This window comes from Spermophilus citellus, assembly GCF_964194105.1.
Source record: "Spermophilus citellus genome assembly, chromosome: 5".
In the NCBI taxonomy this organism is placed as follows: Eukaryota; Metazoa; Chordata; class Mammalia; order Rodentia; family Sciuridae; genus Spermophilus; species Spermophilus citellus.
The window spans coordinates 13,918,802-13,945,780 of NC_138186.1; the positions used below are offsets into that span (position 1 = coordinate 13,918,802).

At 39.3% G+C, this 26,979-nt stretch overlaps 1 protein-coding gene across 1 annotated transcript; it reads right to left on the reverse strand.

Moving 5' to 3' along the window:
- Positions 1 to 1,028: 1,028 nt before the first annotated feature.
- On the reverse strand, positions 1,029 to 26,387 carry SMIM13 (small integral membrane protein 13). Its single transcript, XM_081294520.1, has 2 exons — positions 26,251 to 26,387; positions 1,029 to 5,273 (listed from the first exon to the last, which is right to left on the reverse strand). The coding sequence occupies exons 1-2, from the start codon at positions 26,324 to 26,326 to the stop codon at positions 5,086 to 5,088; spliced, it is 264 nt and encodes an 87-aa protein (XP_081150646.1). The 5' UTR covers positions 26,327 to 26,387; the 3' UTR covers positions 1,029 to 5,085.
- Between the last annotated feature and the right edge of the window lie 592 nt (positions 26,388 to 26,979).

Below are 26,979 nucleotides of genomic sequence, written 5' to 3' on the forward strand. Positions count from 1 at the left end.
ACACAAAGTTCTCCATAGTGTTACTTTTATAATCCAGTTGAAGAATTTATGCCTGTAAAAGGCCTGTGTAGCTGCCAGGAATGTGAGCATTTCCTCAGCTCCTCCAATTCCTCTTACATTCTCAGTAAACTCCTTTTAAAAGCCAGCTAACATTCCAGAATTTGCGGTCAGTCTTCCAATAACCTGATCTGGACCCAAGTTCATGGTCACCTTCTCCATCCCAACTCTAGCCATCCTGTGGAAGTATTAGTGGCCATGCTGATGATTCACACCGTACCCTAGAGTAAGCCCTCATTCTCAACCTCCCCATTTCCTATGGTTCTATTTATACGTCTGCTCAGAACTGTTCCACCTCCAGAGTCCTTGTCTCCCCCTCAAGCTCTCTCTTCTACCTATCCTACATTGTACTCATTTCATTTTCAATCCCTACCCCTTTCCCATCCACTCAGCTCACCAGGGCCTCAAGTTGATTCTTCTTACAGGCCAGCCCAAACCCTTGTTGGGCCAAGCCCCAACAATCTCTAATGACCCTACTCTTGTGAGGAGCCCATCATACAAAGCCAGACTGGCAAATCCATTTACTCTTGACAGCTGAGCACTGCTGAAGAAAAATCCCAACTTGGGCCACTGAAATTCATGCTTTCCTATCCCAAATAGGTTCTCAAAAGCATTCCTCAATCTTTTTACTAGTCTGTGATTTTCTCAGTGCTCCTAGTTGGTTATACTGACAAAAATGTGGGACGTGACCTACTGTGAATAGAATATTTAAAAAATCTTTAGAGTATTGGATATGAGAAAGCAAAGAGGCTAAATAAGATAAATAATTCAGCCTTAATTTAGGTTCTAAGACAATAATTTCATGGCACTAAGAAATACCACTGCTAACCTATTTTTTCTTAGTTTATTCTAGAGTTTGAAAAACAAGATGAAGTATGAACCATTAGTAAAAATGGCTGTTTTGAGATCCCTTCACGTCCAAGGTACCCTTCTTGCTAATTCTTTATCAATGAATACACAACTTGTTTGTTTTCATTTTAATTTATTCTGTGCAGTTTAAAATAAAAGTTAAAACATCATACAAACCACAGAAGCTTTAGCTATAGTACTGACCAATTTTTAAACAAAAATCACTGAGTGATTATTTACGCACATTCCTCATCTTTAGGGTTACATCTTGTTGTTTGTACAAAGGTATTGATAACACACACAGTCTAATTCCTCATATGCTTATCTGTCGAGCAGCAAGATGACAATGCATCATAGCACACGAGGTTTCCTTTAAGAAACCACAGCAGCAGTATTTGGTGAATGTTATGCATAGAACTGACCCAGAGGTAATGTGAACATTCCTCATCAGAGGGGTAGCAAGGGACACTAACAAATGGGAAATGTAACTTTTTAATATAAAATGTTACTCTTTATGCTTTAAATGTAAAACTCTGAGACACTTTAGAAGCAGACAACACAAGGTGCTTTAACTCCAGACTCCAAAACCAAACGCTATTCTATTAGTCGCTAAGAGTCCAGGACCTTTGAGGACTGCTCATTGGCTTTTTAAAGTCAACTTCAAATATATAAGCATTTAGTTTACCAGTCAAAATCTAAGCTATGCTGATTACATGTTACATTAAAACATATCTACTGAGAAAGGCTGAATTTTAAAAAGATTACATTGTTGACTTCAAAACTGTTATTCTTAAGAGAAACAATGCACTACTTTCAATCTTTCAACTTCTTAAGATACCATGTTGTGTGAATCCATAACTTTATATCTTTCCATCTTTCAACAAAATATTTTGAAATGGTTCTTAAACCTAATAACATCTAAACAAATGGTCTGCACATCTGTGAAACGGCTGTTCAACACATAACAATGCTTCCCCTATGAAAATCCAGTGAGTGCATTCTATATTTAACTTGACATAAGTATTTCAAACCCATTTTAACAGTGCTATACAAATATTTAGTGTTTTTTGGCATTTAAATCTGAAAGATGCTACCACACAGGCAATTTTCTCCAAAAAAAAAAAAAAAAAAAAAGTTCAGAAGCAAAAGACTGATCTGGGAATAGTTAGCTAAGAAGGAAATGAAACCAATCTACCTGAGTCCTTGAATTTAGAATCAATCCTCAAAAAGATGGCATACTCCAGAACTATCATTTTGGAGGAGGGTTCAGGTAAAAGTCTACTATTTGTATGTGTTTTTAATGCTCATAACCTTGAAATTAACCACAGGATAGTCCACTTCCCACTGAATGACTCATTTTCAGTGAGACTAAAAATGCAGTGGGATGCAGTTCTGGTTAAAATTCAGCTACAAAAAACAATAAAACAAAACAGGGAAAGAATAGAAATACCATACCACATAAATAATTCTGCATTAATAACTATTTCTCTTCCATCTCTTAGTGGTCTTAGAAATATGCACTATGTTACATGGGGTGCATGAAAAGAAAGTTTTAAATAAAGGATTAGCCTGCAGATTCTTCATTATTGGCATCAGTAATTTCTCTCTCCTCCAGTGAGTTATAACATGGCAAGTATGACCTATTATATGCTCTTAGGTATATTTCTCAAGTAAGTTAAGCAGAGCATTTCTTAAAATGCTATAAAACAACGGAAGCTTGAAGCATTAGTGCCAATAAATAATGCCCAACATATATAGCTTTACACGGATCACATTCCATTAATTTGCAGGTGACTACAGATTTGGGGGTAGGACTGCATCAGCTATCATTCTTTAATACTAACACAACAGGACACTCATCAGCTACTTAAGTTTTTCAGTAATTATTAACTAAACCTTATATAGCCACCATAAAACACAAACATGAAGAAAGCCAGCACTCAGAGCATTCTAAAATAAAAAAGTCTAATTTGATATCCTTCCAGCACCAAGATGCTTTCAGGCATTCATTTTTCTAACTGATGACCATGTGAATGTAATGTCTAGCTGATACATGAAACATTAAAATTAATGCTAGAAACTGTGTCACTGCTCTTTTATGCCCTAGTCATACAGCATCCAATAAGGAAACGAAGACAGAATGACTGTGCTCCTCTCGAAGATGCTCCTCTAGCATCTGCGAGCACACACACAGTTCTGCTCTGTAAATTCCCTTTTAATATGTCCAAAGGTCTACAGTATCAGCAAGGATGTGCTCATCAGGAACACAACATAGGGCAGAGCTAGTCAACTGTGAGGAGACAAACAAAATTGAATGAGCACGAAGAATGAGGTATCAAACATAATTACAAACCTCCATAAATTGGAGGTGATGACTAATTCTGAGAAACAAAGGTGAAAAACAGAAGAACTCAGATTAATAAAACAAACTGGCTTTGCATTTCATTCTTATACAAAGCAGGGAACACTGAACAGTAAGGTTTGTGAATCCATACCTCTCTTCCCCAGTAAACACTCAGGCCAAAGTTCAGTGAAGACAAACATGGATACCTGGCAAGAGTTGTTTTACAGTTACGCGGGTATTTCCACCCGCTATATTTTCAACACCCAGTACCTCTGAGGTCTTGTCACTGGATTATTGTGAAAAAGTAGTTTCTCCACAACATATGCCTTAAGCATAAAGTCCTCCCATACAAAGGGAGTGACTAATCCTACTCTTCCTAGAGAATAGTTCTTCCTATTCCTAACTACTCTAAAATCTTGAATAGATTACCCAAAAAAATGTATTTCATAGAAGATAACTATTTAACATGAGTCAGTATTAAGTATTCCAATAAATAGATGCCATCTTGAAAAGAAAAATAAATTTATAATGACGAGACCATTTTTATTTAATCAGATACTATCAGTTAAGATGCACTGTATTATTACAAAGAAAAACACTACCCTTGAAACTACAACCTGATGCCTTATAGCACAGAAAATATTTTATATTTATTAAAACAGTGCTCTTAAAAGATTTTTGTCACACCAATCTTGTGTGTATGTAAAGAATGTGGGAAATAAACTGGTCAAGTTATAACTATAACTTCATATTCTGAACCCAGCTCTTCTAAATCACTTCTCACGTCACCGTCCTCGCTGTCTGCATTTGCCCACATGACATGGCCCTTGGCATCTTCAAGAGGACTGGCGATGCAGCATTTCTTGAAAGAATGCTCCACCACTGTCTTCTGTTTAATGTCAGTGGGAAGTTTTGGACAAAACAATGTCTGATGTCTTAATGACAGTCCAGCTCGACGCATGAATCGGTCACACCAGCCTCTTGTTGCTTTAAATTTTGTTTCATCAATTCCGAGGGTTTGGGCAATTTCCCCTGCCTTTGACTGCATTACTTGGCGTGTGATAGGCAATCCTTTAGCACATGCCTCACTGACAAAATGTAGTACAGCTTCATCTACTTGTGGGTATCTTCCTTTCTTAGGTCCCGTAAAACATTTTGTGGTTGCTTTGCAAGAAAATATGGAATTTCGGTCATTCCTCCAACGGCGAATATTTGCTTCACTAATATCAAATGTTCGCCCCGCTGCTCTGTTTCCATGCTTTTCCGCATATACAATAGCCCTGCGTTTCAATGCTGAGTCATAGTGTAATCTTTTAGAAGACATTTTAAAAGGCCAATTAAACTGAAACATTTGATACCAATAATACATGTCAGTTAAGGGGATGCCACTATAAGCTGTAAATTCACACATGCACAAGCTAGGATAATTATGTGACTATCCTGGCTGACAGTAATGAGATGCATCCCAATTTCAGACAAGTTAAAACATGAAGAATACATTTTGAATATTAAAATATGCTTTTCAAGCTTGAAATATTTATGAGATTCACACCAGTGCAAACAAACAAACAAAAAAATCCCAAGAGCCAAGGAATAAATGTGTTGAGCAGAAAGCTAGCGAAACAAAATATTATCTTTAAGATGAAATTTGCAAAGGTCCAATTTGGTTTTAATTCCCTTTATTACTATATGGCTTACATATAAATTTTTTGAACTGGATATGAAATCCAAGTATAAATGTTCTTCAGTCATTTAGAATATTTCAAAGCCATGTCACTAAGACAGAGGCTCACAATTGCCTTTCATTGTATACTAATAAAGGACCCTGTCTGGGATCAATGGCCTTCATCAGTAGGTGCCCTCCTTTGGCGTGCAGATCTGATTCTGTGTGGAGAGGATGAAGGGTCTTCTTCAGTTTCAGATCCTGAAGGCTCATGATCTCCCTCCTGGGATCCTGTGTCTCCCACTAGTTCCCGTAGAAACTTGAATTTAGATAAAAACAGATGCCACACAAAATACCAACCTAAAGAAAGAAAGAAAACATTAAAAAAATTATTATAATATTAACAATTGGAACATTAGAGTTAATCGGGAGGTGTAAGACAAAACAATATATAAAAACAAATAAATACATGTAATTATGATATATTTATATAACAAGCATTTATTAAGCATTGATGATATACAAGGCCTAAGGATAAACACTGAGACTATATAGTAATGGCAAAAAGTTTCTGCTTTCATGGAATTTAGAACCCAAGCTTGGTGCAGTCACATTAAAATTACAAGATTATGATATCTAAGAAAGAATATTTTTACATTAAAATCAATTTTTGGAGAATTTTTCTGGGGAAAAAGGAATTTATTTGGCAAATGTCTGTAACATTCACATCTCAGAGATACTGACTAAAAGCAAGTGTGCATCAATCAGAATAAAGGTGTCAAATAGTGGGAATCAACTGTGCTATGGTGAAAATTTCAGTCAAGATCAAGCTATTAAAAGTTTCTAGAAATAATTTTCATAGAAAATTAATAATTTCTTTAATTACAAGACAAAAGAATAAAGTCAGAGAACCAGTTTTAGGTTCAAGATTTTTAAAATACTAATTTTTTAAAAAAAAAGCATTTTCATGTCAAAATTGTTAAGGAACAAACATCAGTCAATAAAAATTCAAGCAGGATAAAACTTCTAAACCCGGCTTGGTGGCTCTAAGACATTAAGAGCATATAATAAACAAAATTAACCATTATAACAAAGGGTTTTGTGCCGATGTGTTTTCTTGGTGCCTTCTAAACTCGGATACTACCCTGAGCAGCAAAGAACCATAGCATATTTTGTGGAAACAAAGCCCAACTGGCTTTTCTACCCAGGGGTTAAAGGAGGTCAAGACAATAGCCACTTTTAATGTCACTTGTTTCTTAGAATCTGTGAAAACAGGAATATATGCTTAACACACACTCCTTGGCACTAAAAGACTAACTCCCAGGATATTTAATCCATTTCTCGGGTTTTTGCTTTCTATAACCATTTTTGAGCATTTTGTCTGAGTAAAGCACCTAACTTTGTAAAATACTTTAATAATGTTCCAAATTAATGTGCTCTCCCTTCACCCAAAACTCTGCAAAACAGGCACAGTAAATCACTGGAAAGAGCACTGGGAAGGAGTGAGGAGTCCCAATTTACACTGAAGATTCACAAGTTATCTAGGGTTTGGTGCCTGGCACTGAGTATGCATTTTGTAAAAAGCTCAGCTAATGTGAGCTACAGTGATCCCTGAGCAGAGGCACCTGAGGTTAACTGTTGTTTTTTTAGTTATTTCTTCTTCCAGAGATAAAATTCATGTACCATGAAATTCATCCTTTTAAACTGTAAAATCCAGTGGTTTTTAGTATATTCACAAGGATGTGCGTATCACTACTGAACTCCAGAACATTTTTAACAATCCCCCCAAAAGCCCAAAACCCTTTAGCATTCACTCTCTATTCTCTCCTCCCATGGCCCCTGGCAACCACTATCATGTGGCCATGAACTTGCCTATTCCAAACATGTCACATAAATGGAATCATAAATATTTGGCCTTTGCTCACTTTGGCTGTTTTCCAGGTTCCTCTGTACTGTTGCACATGTAAGTACTTCATTTTCTTTTTATTTTCATTTCACCGTATGAATATATCATATTTTGTTTAAACTTTTACCAACTGATTGGACATGTGGGTTGTTTCTACTTTTTGGCTGTAATAAAAATTAGTTTCCACTTTTTGGCTACAGTGATTATCTGTATACAAGTGTTGGCATGTCTATCCATGCTTGGGTATATATCTAGAATTGCTGGGTCGTATGGTAGGTCTGTATTTTACTGCCTCAGAAATGGCTAAACTGCTTTTCAAAGCAATTGCAGCACTCTGCGCTACCACCAGCAGCACCCCCATCCTCACCCACACCTTTTACTGTCCATCTAAACAGTCAACCTAGCAGGTATATTTTGATTTGCATTTTCCTCATAAATAATAATGTTGACCACTTTTTTGTGCTTATTAGCCATTTGCCTAATTCTTTGGATAAATGTCTAGTCACTCATTTTAAAAATTATGAAGTTGTGTTTTTTATGTATTACACAGATGCTTATCAGATATGTTGTATGAATATTTTCTCCCATTCTGTGAGCTATCTTTTTGCTGCCTTGATAATGTCCTCTGAAGCACAAAAGTTCTTGATTTTTGAAGAAGTCTAAGTTCTCTCTCTCTTTTATTTAAGTTTTTTTAGCTGCTTATGCTTTTGGTGTCCTATATAGGAAACTACTGACTTATCCAAGGTCATGAAGACTTACACCTATGTACTCAAAGAGCTTCATAGTTTCAGCTCTTGAAGCCAGATTTAAAGTTAGGTAGTCAGTGTAGTTAGGTAAATCGGGTATAATATCAAGTGAGATCTAAAATGGAGGCTATGTTGAGAATGAATTCTGGGAAAAGTTGAACAACTCTTGGAATGTTAAACAAGTCCAGGAAAAGCCCAAGGCCAGAGCCCATCCCAAAGAAGTGTTAAAGAACAGCCCCCAGCAAACTTGAAGATGCTGACTCAGAAGTCCTTCCTGACCAGATTACTTCTTTGGCCCACCTGTGTCCCACCCCTCGGGCCTTCCCACCTACGTTCCATCACTGAAGGAACTACAAAAAGGGGAAACAACCACACTTCCACAGATTCCATTTCTTGGATCCCCTTCTTCCTCCGGGAGAAGTCTTTTCTGCTGTCCTTTAATAAACTTCTAATTTCCACTCTGACCTTGCCTTGGCGTGCTTCTCTGGTGTTATTCTTCAACATTGGGGAAGCAAGGACTCATCACCGGTCATTGGCGGTAACATTCTTACATTTAAGTCTTTGACCCACTGTAGTTAATTTTGGTGTGAGAGGTGAATCCAAATTCATTCTTTTATATATGGATATCAATATTTTTCACCCAGAACATGGTCTTGACAACTTTGTCAAAAATCAATCACTTAGTAGTTTATTTTTGGAGTCTCAAATCTACTAACTTGTATGCCTAGCTTTATATCAACACCACACCATCTTGATTACAGTAACTCTGTATTAAGTATTGAAACCAAGTATACACCCACTGTGTTCTTTTTCAAGTTTGTCTTTTGATTATTGAGTCACTTGCATTTACAGGTGAGTCTTAGAATAAGTGTGTCAACTTTTAGGGAAAAGGCAGCAAAAAATTTTATAGGGATTGAACTGAACCTGAAGATTACTCAGGGGACCTACACTGTTTTTGTAATACTTCCCTGTACTCACCCAAATCTTCCCACATTAAATATGCATGGTTTTGATAATCAGGAAAAATAATTAAAAAGTTGATAAATAGGGCTGGGGATATGGCTTAGTGTCAGAGCACTTGCCTCATGCATGTGAGGCACCAGGTTCGATCCTCAGCACCAAATAAAAATAAACAAACATAGATATTGTGCCCATGTATAACTAAAAAAAAAATTTTTTAAAAAGCTAATAAATCAAAAATACTTACGTAAACTGATTTTTTAAGATACCTCCTCAATGTCATTAATTGGCCTAAATTAGTAAAGTCAGTTTCTTTCAATAGATACTAAAAAAAAAAAAAAAACAACTTTCTATAATTCTTTAGTTTTCAGAACATAACTTCAAGTTGTAAGAACTTATTTGACAAGATACTGTGTTAAACACATTATAAAAGTGAATGTACTATCAAGAAATTATAAGTCAGTAAAAGATGACTTGACTTCAGTAAGACCAAAGATTCCAACAGTGTCTACAAGGTAATAAGTGACCAAAAAGAAGAATAAGGGAGATGATAAGAAAGGGGAAATCTTTTACTGAAAGGAGATCACGATTGAAGGGCCATCACCACTGGATTTCTAACCATAAATTGTTCTAGTGACCTTGAGATGATTAATATTAGAAAACAAAGTCTCCAACACAAACATCTACAAAATAAAGAGCTGAGGGTAGTAGCTTCTCTAATTTTTATAAAACACATACCCTCAAATTTTTAAAATCACTATCAGTAACCAAATAGTATGGAGATTTAATTCCAAGTGAAAATTCTGAAGGCAGTGGCAATGGGAAAGACCCCAGGGTCTAGAGAAGCAAATTATACCACGCCCCACCACCACTCTCCTCCCATCCAGGCCTGCTAAACCATGGAGTCTCCATACTTCTATACTTGTTATCCTCAAATCTGGAGATAAGCAAACATTAAAAGTGTGCAATTCTGCCTAGGTTTATGTCCTGTGTGGTTTGCATGGAAGGATGTGGACAGTGGCACTGTGACAAAAAAAGCATGAGATAGAAAAATTCCCCTAATAAACGTGAGGAGTTATCTGCTGGGCAGATGAACAAATAGCCACTATGGGTTTTTTACAGTGACTATTGTAATGATAGGGTGGGGAGGGCAAAGAGATAAATCGTAGTGTTGGTAGCCGTAGAATGGTAGCAGTAGTCACTAAATTGACTAGTTCAACAAGATGTCCTCTGAGGGACTTAACTTTTGACAGAACTATAAAACAACCTGAGGCCAGGTGCAGTGGCGCATGCCTGTAATCCCAGCCACCAGGAGGCTGAGACAGGATAGCAAGTTCAAAGCCAGCCTCAGCAAAAGCAAGGTGCTAAGCAACTCAGTGAGATCCTGTCTCTAAATAAAATATAAAATAGGGCTGGGATGTGGCTCAATGGGCAAATGTCCCTGAGTTCAATCCCTGGTTAAAAAAAAAAAAAAAAAAAAAAAAAACCTTAACCTGAGGAGAGATGGAGCAGGGACTGGAGTGAGGGGACTCTCTAAATCACAGTACCTAGCACTGAAGATGCTTCTATGCACAACAGAGTGTTTATCAAACAAGGCTACCAGTTTGAATAAAGGATGATACTAAAAATTATAGGTAGTTTGAAGGAAAAGCAACTACCCAACACATTTTGGGAAAAGCACTATAAACCCCCAATGGGTATACACAGGAAAAGTATGACTTAGCAAAGAAACTGAGAGGCAATATAATGCCAAATAAAACTGCTAAGATATTCAAAGATATGTTAATTAGACAGGGAAATAATAATAGTCTTTAAAAAAATTGGGGCTAGAAAAGTTTTGCACATAACACCTAATGGCCAAATTGTTATTTAGTTTAACTGAACTATCTCATCACATATTTCTGGCATATCACATTTCTTGTAGCTAATAGGGCTCTGATCTCTAATATTTTATTTGTGGTAATCTTACAACAAATACAACACAAAGGAGAAAGTCATATACATAGTTCATCTGTTATTCTAGTAAAGCAGCTTTTAATTCAAGTAACAGAAACTCTAAGACTTAGCTAAACCAAAAAATGGCAATAAACTGATGGGTGTCTGAGAGCCCGTGGGAAGAGGCACTCATACCAAGAATCAGAACTAATGTCATTCTCTCAGCATTGTTTCTGCACTCTTCTTCATCCTTCTCTATGCTTCTCTTTGCACAATGCCGCTCCTTCCCCATCTTTCTTTCTATGACTTTTTAGCTCATACTCTCAAAACACAGCCTAGAAGATCTGCTCCATTATGTAAAGGATCAGCCCTACCTCTCTCCGGCAGGGCAGGTACTGGGAACAAGCTGTAGGGCCTATCTGAAAGGATGGGACGTTTTTAAAGACTGGAAGGGTGTGGGTAAGATAGACTGGAGAGAATCCCCAGTAATATGTCTCCTCTATCTTTATTAGGTAATATACTCCTGCAAGACAGTTTCCACTACTAGAGCCACCCAAAACACCCAAGCAGGCAACGCTTTTTTGCTGAATAAAGCCTAACGAAAACCTTCCATCTTCTTGGGATCTACCTTAATTCCTTTAAAACTTCCAACACAACATGACCTTTGATGAATATCCATTGCAAGAGGTACTCTGGAGGGACAACCTGGGGTGGGGAGAAGGTAGCAGGGGATGAGGCCGGGCAGCATATTTTCTCTTTTAGGGAAAAAGAACACCTGTAATGTAAGGCAAGTTTAAAAGCATTATTCCAATGGAATAACTCTAGCTAAAAAGATATGATTACCTATATCTAAAAAGAACAAAGAAAAAAAAGTGATTACCTATTGCAGTAATTCTTAAGAGCAATCAAACTGGCTACTCATCAGAATCTGCTGGAGAGTTTTTAGAAACCATAGAGTCAAAAGGTTCATCCCAGATACCCTACATCAATCCCCAAGGTTGTGCTTATTATTTTTAAGCTTATTAAGTTAATTCTGATGTCACATGTAAGTTTGTAAAAAACAGAAATGAGAGTGAAGAAGAAGCAAGAGTGCTGCTGCTGATCAATTATGGAGACTGGCCGAGGAAAAGGAAAAAAATATACACAGTGAAATGCCTCTAGGGAAGAGACCAGAGCAACAGCTGACCAGAGCGCCTGCCTGAGAAGACTCCGCAGGTCACATTAATACTTCCTAGTGAGACAGTGTGAGTATATAAAGGGAGCTACATAGAAACTTCCCTGCCATCGCTTAGGAGTGGGGTGATGTTATAGGAGGACAACAGATCTGGTGTAATGGATGGTGCTGTTTTAATGTTCCCTCCAAAACTCATGTTCATCTGTTATTTTACCAGTATTAAGAGGTGGTGGGCATCTTTAAGAGGTGATCAGGTCATAAGGGCTCTGCCTTCATGACTGAATTTACACAATTATCACAGGAGTGGGTTAAATGTCAGAAAAATGGTTTTGTTAAAAGTTGGGCCCTGTCTTGCCCTGCATTTGCCTGGCCCTCCACCATGTTATGACATGGCACAGAGGCCTTCACCAGATGCCAGCACCATGCTCCTGGACTTTCCAACCCCTGAAATGCGAGCCAAACCAACTGCTATTGCTTACAATTCACTCAGTCTGTGGTATTCCATTTAACAGTAGAAAACAGACTAAGGAGGACAGAAGTTGGACATAAAGATGAATGTCTCTGCTCTAAGCAGAACTGTACTGTCTGGTGACTAGAATGGGTTAATGTAAACTTTATATATTCAAAGCTCATTCTATTGTATACTATGAATATAAGAAAAGACAAATGGGAAGTTCCCTAATATAAAATGAAGTATCAACCCGTACATATTATTGGTTGCAAGAGTCAATGTATGTAGCCAATGTACGGAGGTCTGTCTTGCAGAGGAAGAGACTTCACAGACACAGGAGCAGAATCACCAGTTAGGGTGTATAATGTATTTACTATAAGACTAGAACAACCTAATTTGGATTCCGGGTCCTAGAGTAATTAACTTCTTCTGGGTGTGCATATGTATTTGGGAAGCAGAGGATGAGGAAAGAAAAAACACTAAAACCTAGGCAACCTTTTACTGAAAAGGACTTAATCCTTGTACACAAGTACAGATCACATAATTCCTCCCACTCAAGCCTGACACACATACACACTAGAAACATCTTATCTACTCTTATTTTATAGACATGTGTCTTACACAGCTGTCCTGGGATTTAGAAAGATTAAGAGGGGAAGGAAGAAAAGAAAGGAAGGGGTGAGGGAGGGAGGCCTACCCATAGGTACCTGTAATCAGAAACTAAGGCTGACTATTAAAACAGCTGTCCTTCACAGCATGGAAGGTGAGTTTGTGCCTTGCTCCAGTCTCAACTGATAAGCAATGTAAGTCAGAAAAATTGGCTGGCAATAGAGGGTGTGTATTGTGGGGTAATGAAGGAACATTCATTTATGTGTGCTTAGTTATTACTAAGCGTTAGGTCAAAAGATAAATTTCATGAAACACTGTGCTTCTACTCAAGATAAGTGTGCTAGCAGCAGAAGGGTAGTAATGATAGATGAACTTGAGTGATGAACCACTGCCACTAATATGCCTGAAACCCATGGGAATAACTGTAATTTCATCTTCAATTATATAGCTCTCGGATCACAAAGTGTTTTTACATTCAACATTTTATTGAATCCTCATAATTTCTCTTAACTTGTTAAGACAGCAACCCCTATTCCCATTTTCTAGATAAGAAAACAAAGGCTCCAAGTAACTCGCGGCTATTGAAGAGAGCCAATTTACCTAAGAGAAAGCAACAAATTTTAACAGTACATATCAGATTTTTGTGGTGAAGGTATGGCTGAAACACAAAATACAGTTTAAGGAATGATAATATGTTTTCACTTATCTGCTATAAACTGAGTATTTATAGACCCGCAAAATTCACACACACATTCCATTTTGTGGAGATGTTAGGAGGATTTTTTTGGTATAATGGCTTAACTTGAACCTAGGGCATATAACCACTCAGCCACATCCCTAATCCCCAGCCCCCCACCTTTTTTTTTTTTTTTGAGACAGAGCCTAAGTTGTTGAAGCTAGCTTTGAATTTATGAGCCTCCTGCCTCAGCCTCTCAGATTGAGAGGATTAGAATCAGCACCACTTAAAAAAAAAAAAAAAAAGTATGAGCCACCATGCCCAGCTCTTCCCCTCTAGAGCAAACTACACACAGGAGACTACTATCGCTGTGACAGAGAATTTTAAGTATCATTAATATAATTTTAAAATCTTTCAACAATGCTATTTCCTCAATACAAGCTCTCCTGGTTGTTTGCTTTAGAACCTCAGGCTTACTTTTCATAAACCACTTTATTAATATTGATTGTCCTCTCCATGAGATGCAAGTTTCTTAAGGAAGGGAAATGTAGGGTTTCCACTGTATTCCCTATGCCTTAAAACCATACTGGCACACAGATGATTCTCAAAACCAACCAACCTCCATTCTCCCTGTGCCGCCTCACAAAAACTACCCATGAATTTAAAGATTTTTGGATGTCTACCAATTGACCTATTTCAGAGTTCAATGTTAGCTCTGAAGATTCCTACTCTGTAATATAGTAGCTAAAATATGGCAAGAACTGGTGATTTCCTTTCACGAAGATAAGGAACAACCCTATAAATCAGGTTGACCTGAGACGTACAGTACATCCTACTCAAAACACACTGACATTAATATGACGTGAGTTAATTACACTTCAGCAAATAAGAATCATGTTTAGCAAAGTGGTGCATGCCTATAACCCCAGAAACTCAGGAAGCTGAGGCAGAAGGATGGTAAATTCTATGTTAGCCTCAAGAAACTTAATGAGACATTGTCTCAAGAATTTAAAAAGAGGCCAGGCTCAGTGGCATACACCTGTAATCTCAGCAGCAGGAGAATCTGGGGCAGGAGGATTTCAAGTTCAAAGCCAGCCTCAAAAACTCAATAAGGCCCTAAACTTAGCGAGACCCTGTCTCAAAATTTTAAAAAATATATAAAAAGGGATGGGGATGTGGCTCAGTGATTAAGCACTCATGGGTTCAATCTTCGGTACAAAAAAAGAAAGAAAAAAGAATTAAAAAAGAAAAGGGGCTGTGGGTATAGCTCAATGATAGTGTGCACTGGGTTCAATTCCCAGTACAGGAAAAAAAAAAACAAAGTGATTATGTGTCAAAATCTTGACATATCTGTTAAAATAACTGGAAGGCCTGAGGTTGAAATGGCTCCAGCACTTTGGGTTCCTACATAAGCAAATCAAAACCTAACTTGACATAAACAGCACAACTAGACTTAAGCCTATACAATCAGAAACTACCAACAAGCCTCTGACTAGAGACTTTCTACTTTTTCTACCTTGTTCCATGTACCTTTCTCCCTCATATCATTTGTTGGTAAAACCCCTTTCTATTTGGCACTGCCTGATTTATTAATCGGTTTGCTCAAACACATTGCTTAAAATGTTAGTGTGCCTAAGTTTATCTTTGAACAGGCCTTTGCAGATTGTTACAAAAACCAATGAACTAGATGACCTGAAAACTCTGTTCACACTTTTCTTTGATCCACACATTTTACCTTATTCTACCATTATCTTTGAAATATATATTATTCTAAGCAAAACCATATTAAATTAAGGATCTTAAAAGTCTAAAACTAGATTGTCTTTGAAAATCCATTTTCAAACATTAATTCCATATTTATTCACCTGTATTTCAATGTTAGAGAGATTTCAATGTTAGCAGATAAGCAGAAACTGTCAACTTCCAAATTCCCAGAATCCATTATCTGTGACTTCACCTATATGCTAAAACTAAAGATTGGGGCATTGCTCAAGCTATGAAGCTAGTAAGTGGCAATGCTGGTGGTGTGATGTGATCAGTCACAGGTGGCTTGAGTCCAATTCTGTTCACTCTCGCTAACCCCTTGATTTTGCTAGGCACAGCAGGAACCTGGGACTGGGTTCTCCACCAAGCCTGTTAATTATAGCCTGTGCAAAGTCTGGTAGGCCAGACTGAAGTAGGGTGAGAAACCAAGCCAAACTCCGAAGGGGCTATGCTCCGATCTTCTCCTAGGACGCTGACTGGGTTCTAAGTCTGCCCAAAAACTTCACAGTGACAGAGCAGACAGAAGTGACCTCACTGCTGCTGGATCACCCTAGAATCAGAAGGCTTCCATCATTCCCAGCCTCTACTGTTTTGGCCTTAGTTCAAGTTTTTGCCAACACTTTGCATAAACCTACTGAGATAAGAATTTAGGGATACAAGAGGAAAAAAGATACAGTGAATCTCTCAAAAGAGACCTGCCCAGGAAGCACTGGAATGCAGGAAGTGTCCATGAACCCTGGAATGCAAAACAAGCAACTTCTGAACAGGAAAACCCAGCCCTCATCTTTCTGCCCATGTCCTTGCCCACGGAGAACAGCAATATGCAAGTGCAAGAAAAACTGATGCAAAACTAAGTAAAATTCTGCCTGACTCCACCTCTAGTTTAACCCTCTAGCTACTGTCGCTCTGTGAATATTAGAACACAAACCAAGGCACTGCTTCTCACTCAAGACAGCCTGCATTCTCCCTTGAATGTGTACTCCTTGCTTTCCTAAATAAATCTCTGTGCCTCATCTGACTCGTGCTGAAATTCTTTTCCATCAAGTACATCAAGGACCCCATCCTCCTGAGTTGAGGTCCCCCCAAGCCCTCCTCAGGTGATACTAGCAGGTTTCTTTGCTTCTCTTCTCTCCCTCCCCACACGTCGCCATAACAATGTACAGAATTTTAAATTCCCTGTGAAAAACTCCTACCCAGCTCCCCATTGCCCTTAAAAAAGGATAAACTCTGTAGGTGATAGACATAAAGTACCACAATCCATATACCTCTGGTTCCCTTCTATATCCTCATCCTAGCTAATTATTTGAGGACTAAAAATTCATTCATTCATTAAAATATTCATCAGCACATACTATGTTCCAAATGCTATCCTTATTGCAACCTATTTGTCCAATGATAAAATAGAAAAAATTGAAAGCATGTTGCCCAATGACTGAGAATGAATTGGGAAGGTAAAATAATCAGGTTTTGTTTTAGGTGAAGATTCTGAGATCTGAGACAACCAGAAGGAAAAACAGCAGCCTGGGTATTAGGTATTGTTGGGTTGTGTACTGGAGTTATCTGTTGTGGGAATATCTTCCCTAGTGGAGTATAAAGTCCTGGAGAGCAGAGATCAGGCTTTGGACATCCATGACCACTAACTACCCCCAAGCAAATGTACATAAAAGTTCAGTAACTGTATTTTACTAAATAATATAAGGGCTATTCATCTTGAAGCAATCCTAGCTTGTACCACACTGAAGACTTACTTGTAAAGAGAATTTTAATAATCATAATGTCTAAGGAATTTTTCATTCTTTAAACAGCTGAGGGGCTAATGTAACAGTCATCCACTTTATACTTTGAATATATCCCTTGTTGCTCTAAAACTGACATGTTTTTTCTCCTCCCTGGCCTTATCCCTGACCTTCTCTTCCCCAATCTTCTCCTCTTTGGTTTTCTCCTTCCTCATCTCTGCTCCCTAATCTCAGAAAACAGGATTCCTCTGAATCACCTCTTAAAAACCCCCTGTTCCCTGATGGGCAGAATCACAACCTTTGGGACAGGAGTCTCGTGTTTCCTTTTTTTTTTTTCCCCCTTGCAAAGCAATAAAACTTCTTCCTTTTTCTCAAAACCATGTCCTCATTTTTAGACTGGCATTGGGGACAAGGACTAAGCTCATTACTTACTACTATGTAATGTGCCAGGCACTATTCTAGATTCTAGGGATAGAGTAGTAAACAAACCAGAGAGGTCACCGATTTCATCGAGTTTACACTCTAAGTGGTAGTGTTAAATAAAAATTACAGGAGGCCACTGTTTTGGACTAACCTCCTGCATAGACCAGGCTAAAAATCAAAATGGAGTCACTCAGGTTAAAGTTCCATGTCATTGAGCTGAAACTGCTTATCTGACCTTCCAACAAATCAGGATTAAGTAGAGAACTGCCAAATGTCTCAAACAGGCCAGTTTCAATTGGCATGATAATGAAGTTCCTTGTGCCTTAATCCTTACACAAGAAAAGTAACCTGAAGTAACCTGATGTTAACCAATCAGTTATTTTTCTATTGTTCTGTCCTACTGGTCCTCCACCTTGTAAGAAAAATAACTTTGAAATGACAAATCTACTATTTGTTCTTTTATGTCTTTCTTCAGCCCTGGCTCTTCTAGCATGGTCCATCAGAACGTATTCTATTTTATAAACTGAAGTGCTGCCTCATTCTAGAATCAAAAATAAAGCTAATCAAGATCTGATAGGTCTTCCAGAGGGAGATGCGGTTGTGGGTGCAGCAGCTCTGTCCCATCAGCCCTGTTTCAAGTCCCACTGCTCTGCTCCGTTCTCCCTGAAAAACAATGCAGTCAGGAAGCCACGCCACAGTCGTGGTTTTTTAGATACCAGAAAGACACCCATGAAACCAGAGTCTGTGATTCACTGAATCAGAATTACCTAACCAGCCTGAGAAGTGTGTATTGACTTGATTAGAGGTGGCAAGGTTAAAAGAGCCTAAGAGTAAAAGGACCAATGCCAATCAAGACTTTGAAAAACACTACATAAAAGACACCTTGTGTAAAGGTTCTAAGACGTAATCGTTTCCAGATGAGAAGCCATAGCCACTCCTAGGCTCACAGTCCTGAGTCTGTTAAGCAGATTATTTCTAATAGTGCTGGGTCAAGAGTCAAGGCCAAAGTCACCAATGCTGGTACCTAAACCAAAATTTTTTTAATAAATTATCTGTTGTTTAAAAAAAAGTGATAGAAGAAAAATTCTGATATGCCCTAAATTTAATCACAAAGGGTAAGAGGGTGAAGAGGGAAAAGTCTATGGGTTGAAACCAATTAGACTATTAGACTGTTCTATTCCTGAAAGAATGTTAAAACTCTGACTTAGAGCCCTCAGCAGCCATCTTCCATCTCCCCTCCTATAGCCTCCTGCTTACATATAAACTTTCCAAACTCCTCTCCCCAGACAATCCAGAAGCAACAAGTACTCTCCTTATGGACCATCCTTCTGTTCCAAAATGGTCTGTGCTTTGTGTTATCCTGCCTCTTCTACTTTTTTTTTTTTTTAAAGAGAGAGTGAGAGAGGAGAGAGAGAGAGAGAGAGAGAGAGAGAGAGAGAGAGAGAGAGAGAGAATTTTTAATATTTATTTTTTAGTTCTCGGCGGACACAACATCTTTGTTGGTATGTGGTGCTGAGGATCGAACCCGGGCCGCACGCATGCCAGGCGAGCGCGCTACCGCTTGAGCCACATCCTCAACCCCCTGCCTCTTCTACTTATAGCCAACAGAAGTTCACAGTAAACAATGTATGGTTTCCTTCCCACATTTTCATTATAAAAATGCTTTTGACTCTTAAATCCAGTGAACACATTTAAATTGTTATCTAACCCTGTTGCTGGTAGCTGCAGAACTTGCCCTAGGACCTTGTCCTTCTCCAGTTAATATCTATAACAGCTCAAAAAACCCTTTTATTTCAGAGAACCCTTAGTCTCCAGAGTTTGGGTTCAACAGTTCATTAAACTGAATTGTCACACTGTTGTCCTCTGACAGAGGAAAAAGACTTATGAAATAACTCATTTCTGAAAGTGCAAAATGCTCTGAAAACGAAGAGTAAAAGAGAAAAAGAGTGTTTGGATGGGCTACCACAGGTAGTCAGGGAAAGTCTCTGAGATGACATTTAATATGAAACCTGAATGATGAGAAACCAGTCCTATGAAAAGCCTGAGGAAGAGAGAACAAATGTCCTGCAAAAGGCACAAAGCTGACCCATCCTTGAATGTTGAGTAGTAGTGAGAATGGAGAGAGATCAGAGAGGTAGACAGGGGTGGGCTGCAACAGACAGACCTGGGTTGTCCCCAGTAAGAAACTTGGAGTATTTCAAAGGAAATGGTAAACCACTAGAAGATGGGTTGTAAAAGCAAGGAATCATCTTTTCCCCCCACTTTTCAATTGGGACATTATAGTTATACACAATGATGAAATTTATTGTTACATATTCATATGTGCACACAATATAACAATATAATTTGGCCAATATCATTTCTCAGTATTTCCCCTTTCCAAGGAGGGACATTTTTAAAAGATTACTCTGAGGACAAGTGACAACTGGTCTAGCAAAGCAGAGGAAACAAAAATCTGAATGGCAGAAGATACCAGTTGAAGCCAAACACAAGGAAAAAACCTCACAAAAGGCTGGAAGGAAGAGCAACAAAGGAGTGGTGGGAAGTCTACTCACAACAGTGCACTCTTACAATACCCAAGTATTAAACGAGAGAACTCCTTTCTGGAGAATACCCACAAAGAACCTCCAGATACTAACAACTGGGTAAAACTCTAAAGAACAGACTGTCACTGCCCAGCCACCCTGCTCTTAGCCGGGAGCTGACTGAGAAATCATCATCATCTTCTATTACCTCACCCTTAAATATGAACAGAGAGCAGACCACTAGCCAGGTACAGAAAAACTCCCACACGAAGAGCCCAGGCCCCATTTAGTGTGTGCACACCTGTAATCCCACTTATTCCAGAGTCTGTGGGGCAGGAGGATCACAAGTTTGATGTCAGCCTGGGCAACTTAGCAAGATCCTGTCTCAATAAAATACAAAGGGCTGGATTACCTCAGTGATAGAGTCCTTGCCTAGCAAGCATAAGGCTCTGGGTTCAATCACCAGTACCACAAAAAAAAAAAAAAAAAAAAAAAAAAGGAAAAGGAGCCTAAAGCAAATAAGCAGAAAGAAACATAGGAGAAATAAAGTCAATACAGGAAGAAGAACACTTTATCAAAATAATATATTACATATACAAAACTATTATGTTTTGGAAGATAAGACTGAATGTAGACATGTAATAAAATAATAAAAACGTTCTATAAAAGAGGAATCGGAGAACAAAAAAAGCTCTGATATTAAAAACTGTATAGCTAACACTAAAATTCAATACAATAAATAGAAGATAAAATCCAAAACATCTCTAGAAAGAAGGATGGCAGTAAGAAAGAAAACAGAAGACAAAAATTAAAAATTAAAGAATGAGCCCAAGAGGTTCCACTCCAAGTAACAGAAGTGTTAGGGGGGAAACACGCACATACAAAATAGCCTAGAGAAAATTATCAAAGGGCTAGTAGAAATATTTCCAGAAATGAAAAGCAAACTCTGAATTAAAAAGATCCAGCAAAATGAAAGGGACACATACCAAGATGTATCATACTGACATTTCAGAATGTCAAAGACAAGAAGACTATTCAAAAACATCTAGAAAGATGTCCTATAAAGACAAAAAAACAGGTTGAATTGAATCTCTCAAAATCAAACCTAGAAGCTAGAAATCAATGGAGTGGTAATTCTAAAATTCTAAATGAAAATTATTTACAACCCCAGTCTATTGATCAAGAGTAAAAAATAAAAAAGACATTTAAAAGTACGTGTTAGCTCAAAACACTATTTTCCCTGTATTCCTTCTTAGAGTTACTACAAAACATGCTCCAACAAGAACGTAAACGATGCCATGAATCCAGAAAATGTACAGAACAAGGTAGCAGAGAAAATTCAGCTTCCCATGAGAATGACAGCTGCTGAGAAGAAAGAAGGGCCCTGGGACTGGGAGGGGAAAGAAGGGGAAGAGCAATTTATTTAAACATATGGGAAATATTACTCACAAGCATGTGTTAAGGATTATAAAACACTGGAAGGGGGATCTAATAACAATGGAAACATACAAAAAATACTAAGTAAATTTAAAAGGCAATTGTTAACTTCAAGAAACATGAAGAACCATAGAAGAAACTATATGTGGTCACATTATACCATTTGACCAGCAGGGAATAATAATTACATATTCCAAATATAAATTCTGACTATTAGCCAAAAATTGTGTTTTAATGGCAAGAAGTTGGGGTAGACTCTACCTTAACAATGTCTAAAATTGCAAAACCAGAGATAGCAATGAATATGTTATATATAAATACAGAATTAAATAACCAGGATTGCAGTGAATCTAAAGGTTAAAAGGAACTATTTTCTTGATCGTATACTACTGACTTTTGAAACTATATTTCTTCTATTAAAATTTGATTAAACATTTTCTTATTAAAAAACTGTCTGTAGGAGGCTGAGGCAAGATCGCGAGTTCAAAGCCAGCCTCAGCAACAGGCAGGCACTAAGCAATTCAGTGAGACTCTGTATCTAAATAAAATACAAAATAGGGCTGGAGATGTGGCTTAGTGGTTCAGTGCCCAGGTTCAATCTTCCATACAAAAAAAAAAAAACAAAAAAGAAAAGAAACTGTTGCCGGGCGCGCGCGCGCACACACACACACACACACACACACACACCTTTAATCCCAGCAGCTGGGGAGGATGAGGCAGGATTGTGAGTTCAAAGCCAGCTTCAGCAACTCAGCATGGCCCTTAACAACTTAGCAAGACGCTGTATCTAAATAAAATATTTAAAAAGGGCTGGGGATGTGGCTCAGTGGTTAGTAGTTAAGCACCCCTGGGTTCAATCCCCAGTAACGACAACAAAAAATTCTAGCTAGTATGTGGTAAGTGATTCAGAAAGAAAGATGGACTGGGGGGGATAGTAGAGGATAGGAAAGGCAGCAGAATACAACAGACACTAGTATGGCAATATGTAAATCAATGGAAGTGTAACTGATGTGATTCTGCAATCTGTATACGGGGTAAAAATGGGAGTTCATAACCCACTTGAATCAAAATGTGAAATATGATATGTCAAGAACTATGTAATGTTTTGAACAACCAACAATAAAAAAAAAAAAAAGAAAGATGGACTGGAAAAAACACTAGTAAGGAAATTAAAGCAGCCAAAGACAATGGTGATGATGATGATGACGGTGATAAAGGCAGCAGTGGTGGCTGCATTGATAATAGAAAACAGAACATATTTCATATTTTTTTTTCAGGGAAATAAAACAGAAAACTTGCACAGGGGGTTGATGTGCATGGATGGGGGAGTAAAGGAAAGGGTTAAACCTAGGATGATACCTAAGTTCTTGGCTTGACCCAAGAATTCCCAAGTACGGAATTCTTTAGATGGGTAAAACTGGGGAAGGAACAGGTGGTAGGAATCAGAAATCCTGTTTTAGATGTATTAAATTTGAGATGCTTATTAGATCTCCAGTGAGATTGGAACAAAAGTCTGATGCAAAAGGTGGGGACTCAAAGAAGAAATCAAAGTTGGAGACGTAAACTTTAGACTCATTTGCTACATCCGGTATGTAAGTCAGTAGGAATGGATAAGGTAGCTTAGGGAGAGAATAAGTAGAAAACAGAAATATATTTGTACATTATAGAAACATAGCACAAAAAATAAAAATAGCAAGCATTCCATGGAGCAAGAGCAAGTACTAACCCATACACTACTTCAAAGAGATACATAGATGGTGGTTAAATGTATATACAAACCAACTGACACTTGTAATTGATGTACTTAGGAAAATATGGAGAATAATATAATTCATTATGAATTGTGGTAAAAAGAGAAAAAGTTAAGAAATTCTAGGGAATGAGAAGATGGGGAATGGAAGGAAGAACACCATGAAAGAAGAGTATATAAAAAAAAAAAGAAAGAAAGAAATGCTTGTGAGAGAATGCTCAATTTTATTGAGTGACTATAACAGGTCAAATTCAATTAGGACTGATAAATAACTACCGACTTGGTAACATGGCAGCCATTTTTTACTGAACTTGGCAAGGGAGCTCATTGTATGATGGGGGTAGAAAACATTTTAGACACAAATGAAAGGTGAGAATAAAGAAACCACCAATACAGACAAAAGAAAAACCTTCCCAGGAACCTGAAATTTGAAAAATCAGAATTTGCTATATAAAAGAGCCTATATGAGTTCTAAAACAAACTCTGCTATAACTCCTTGTAGCAGATCCGATCATGTTTCCAGTGCCTAGGAGGCACTGAACACTCAGTTTGCAGATGAATGAAATTAGAACTCAAGAGACCCAGTCCCCCAAAGCAAAGGTTTTTAATCTGTACTCTATGTTTGGGTTTAAGAAAGGGAGTCCACCAGAATGTAGAAATCAACAGGGGAAATATAACAGCGATCCATTTAATGCTTTCAATGTAGTCCTTGCTGCTCCACCACTGCAACTTAATTTTAAAATGGACATGTTTCTTCTCTTTCCCTCTCCCTAATCTCAGAGGGAACAGGATTACCTTTCTTCCCCATTTTAGGCAGTTATCTGTCCTTGAGCACACACCCACCATAGGATCCAAGTAATCTGGACTTTGGGAATGGCCAGAAGATCTCAGAAATTACTATCTCCCAAGTTAACAAGTGAATTACAACTTCAACCAAGAACACAGTTAATGTAGCCTCCACCTCTTTAAAAGCCCCTATTCCCATTGATGGGCAGAATCACAGCCTCTGGGAAAGGAGTTCCTGTGCTTCTCAAAGTAGTAAACCTTCTTTTTCCTTTTTCTCAAAAATAAAAAATTCATGAAATCTTTGAACTAGAAAAGTCTTGGTACAACTTTCTAAAAAAAGTAAGTGTTCATAAATAACATTCATCAGACTCTCAAAAGGGCTTGTGAGCACCAGAAAGGTAGCAACTGTTTTAAGGACATCCACCTGAACTATCCAACTGCTCCCTCACCTCCCAGGCAGTGCTAAAGACATGGTGCTTATTATAGACTGAAATGTGTCCCCTCTGTTGCCAAATTCACATATTAAATCCTAACTTCCAATGTGACTATATTTGGAGGTCTTTAAAGAGGTAAATTAGGTTATATGACGTCATAAGGTTGAGGATCCTAATTCAAAGAATGTTGTCCTTTATAAAAGATTTGAGACACAAACACAGAAGACAGACCATGTGAAGACACAGGAAGAAGGTCATAAACAAACCAAGCAGTGAACCCGCAGAAGAAAATCAATCCTGCTGACACCCTGATCTCAGACTTCTGGCCTCTTGAACAGTGAGAATTGATTGATTAAGCCACCCAGTCTATGGTATTTTGCTACATTGGCCCTAGCAAACTAATACAGTGCCCCAATTTCTCAAGGATGGCCTGGTCCTTCCCTCCTCTCCTAAGTCCCAACCCCATTCTAGTCATCATTAGGTCTTCTACCCCATCATTAGGTCTCCAAAAAAGTGTTTGAATTACTTCTTCAAAAAGCTATCAGTTCTTGACCAATCCAATCAAATAAGGTGTTATATACCTCACCACTCTTATTCTGTGTTTCCTGAAGCCAAAAGTAAGAAACATTTAGAAAAATGAATAAATAGATACTGAGAAATGGCAAAGCAAATAGAAACTCTGATGCCTCACAGTAAGTTTGGCAAATATTCTATTCAAGGTGTGGTGTGGTTTGTATGTCACATCCCTGTGTCCAGGTAACTTGCATGTTCAAATCAAAAGGGATAACATACATTCCTCCTTCACCACCGCCAAATAAATCACAAGAATCTGGTTTTTCCTACTTTAAGAACTTTAAACATCTTCAATTAGCCTAAAATGCAGACATTACAAACAGAACTTTGAGAGACACTTCAATTGTTTTATATCCTCAGAAAAGAAAAGATGCAAGTTAAAAATTTTAGCTCTGATATCATAGGAGGAAAAAAATTAGGGCTGGGGGTATATAGCTCAGTGGTAGAGTGTGTGCTTATTATTTATAAAGGCCTTGGATTTCACCCTCAACACCATCAAAATCGATTTTAAATATACATACAAGTGTATAAATAGAAAGATATATGCACAAAGGCACAGATATCTTTTCCAAGCATAGCTCTAATACCCTCAACTGTGTAATGAAAAAGCTTTGTAGGATTTATTGTGAATTCTGACTAATTATTGCATCAACTGGAACCCCTACTTTAATCTTTTAAATATAAATAAACTCACATCTACTTGAAATACTTTGCAAATTTTCACAATTGCCCAGCCTCTTTGCTGAGACCTATGATTACCAATCACTGCATATAAAGAAATAAAAAAAAATCAAAACTACTCTTAACACTGCCTTGGGAAGAAAGTTTAATGTTCTCTCATTCGAAGAAGGAACATACCCAAAACAGTACCACTACTTCAGGACAAAGGGTTAGGTTACCTGACCCTGGAAGTTTAATATAGCTGTTGTTTTTAAGTTCTGCCTGTTCTCAACATTTCTGGAATTTAGCTGAAGCATGAACACGAAGTAAACAATTTCACGTGCGCTGAAAACCTAAGTATGTCCCAATCCTGTTTAAATGAAAGTAGTGAACCCTCTCTGTCATTAGGGTCAGAACCTGTAGAGGACAAGGACAGAGTAACCGATCGCTTCCCCTGGAAAACAGGCCACAGGGTCAAAATCTGGGCAGTCGGTGGCAGGAAGGGCAACCCCGGGCACCCGCCAGAGGTGAAGCAGCATCTGGTTCAACCTGCACCGGAGATGCCCAGCCTGCAACCCGTCGTCGCCGTCCCAGGGATGCCCGCGGGCCTGCCACGGGCGGGGGCACGGCTCCGCGCCCCGGTGGGGAGGGAAGGGGGCGCCGACGGTGTCCAGCCGTCCGTCCACGCCTTTCTCGCGGGCTGGCTCTTTCCCAACGAGACCCGACCCGCGAGCCGGCAGCCCGAGTCACACCGGCGCGCGGAACTACCCCCGCGGCGGCCGCCGCACTCACCGCACACCATCAGCAGCAGGACGATCAGCAGCGTGGCCACGAACACCAGCAGCGTCAGCCCGACGTTGTGCCACATCTTGGGCGGAGGGTGGTCGCCTCAAGGCGGCGGGCGTGGGGGGGCAGCGGACAAGCGCGAGCGGGCTTCAGCGGCGGGCGCCGGGCGCGGCGAGGCGCCGAGGAGGCATGGGCGGCGTGCGCCCCTCGGCAGCGCCCCCAGGGGGCGGGGCGGCGCGGCGTGGAGGCGGGCACCGCGGCGCGGCCGTCCACCGACCCTCCTCTCGCCCGTGTGGGCGGGGCGTAGGAGGGAGCTGGGCCTCGGGGCACCGTTACCCCCTCTTTGCTCCGGGAAGCCCGGGACCGCGACGCCCGAAGACCCCGGTGGCAGCCGAATGCGCTTCCATGGCGGACGCCGAGTGTCTGAGGAGAGGGAGTGAGCACGGAGACACGCAGCGGCCACAAGGCCCAGGTTGTCGCCCGCCCGAGGATCCCAGGGCCCCCAGGGACGCCAGATGTCAACGACTCCCGGCGGCTGCCGCAGCGGCTTCTCGGCCCCCGGCCCCCTCCCCCTGCCGCAGCTCATCACCAAGCGCCCCCTCCGCTCGCCTCCGCCAGGACGCGAGGGCTGCTGGGAGGTGTAGTACGAAGCCCGGCGGAGGCTGGAGTGAGCTGTCTTGCTAGGACTACAACTCCCAGAAAGCATCGCGAACAGGCTTCTCTACTCCCTCCAGC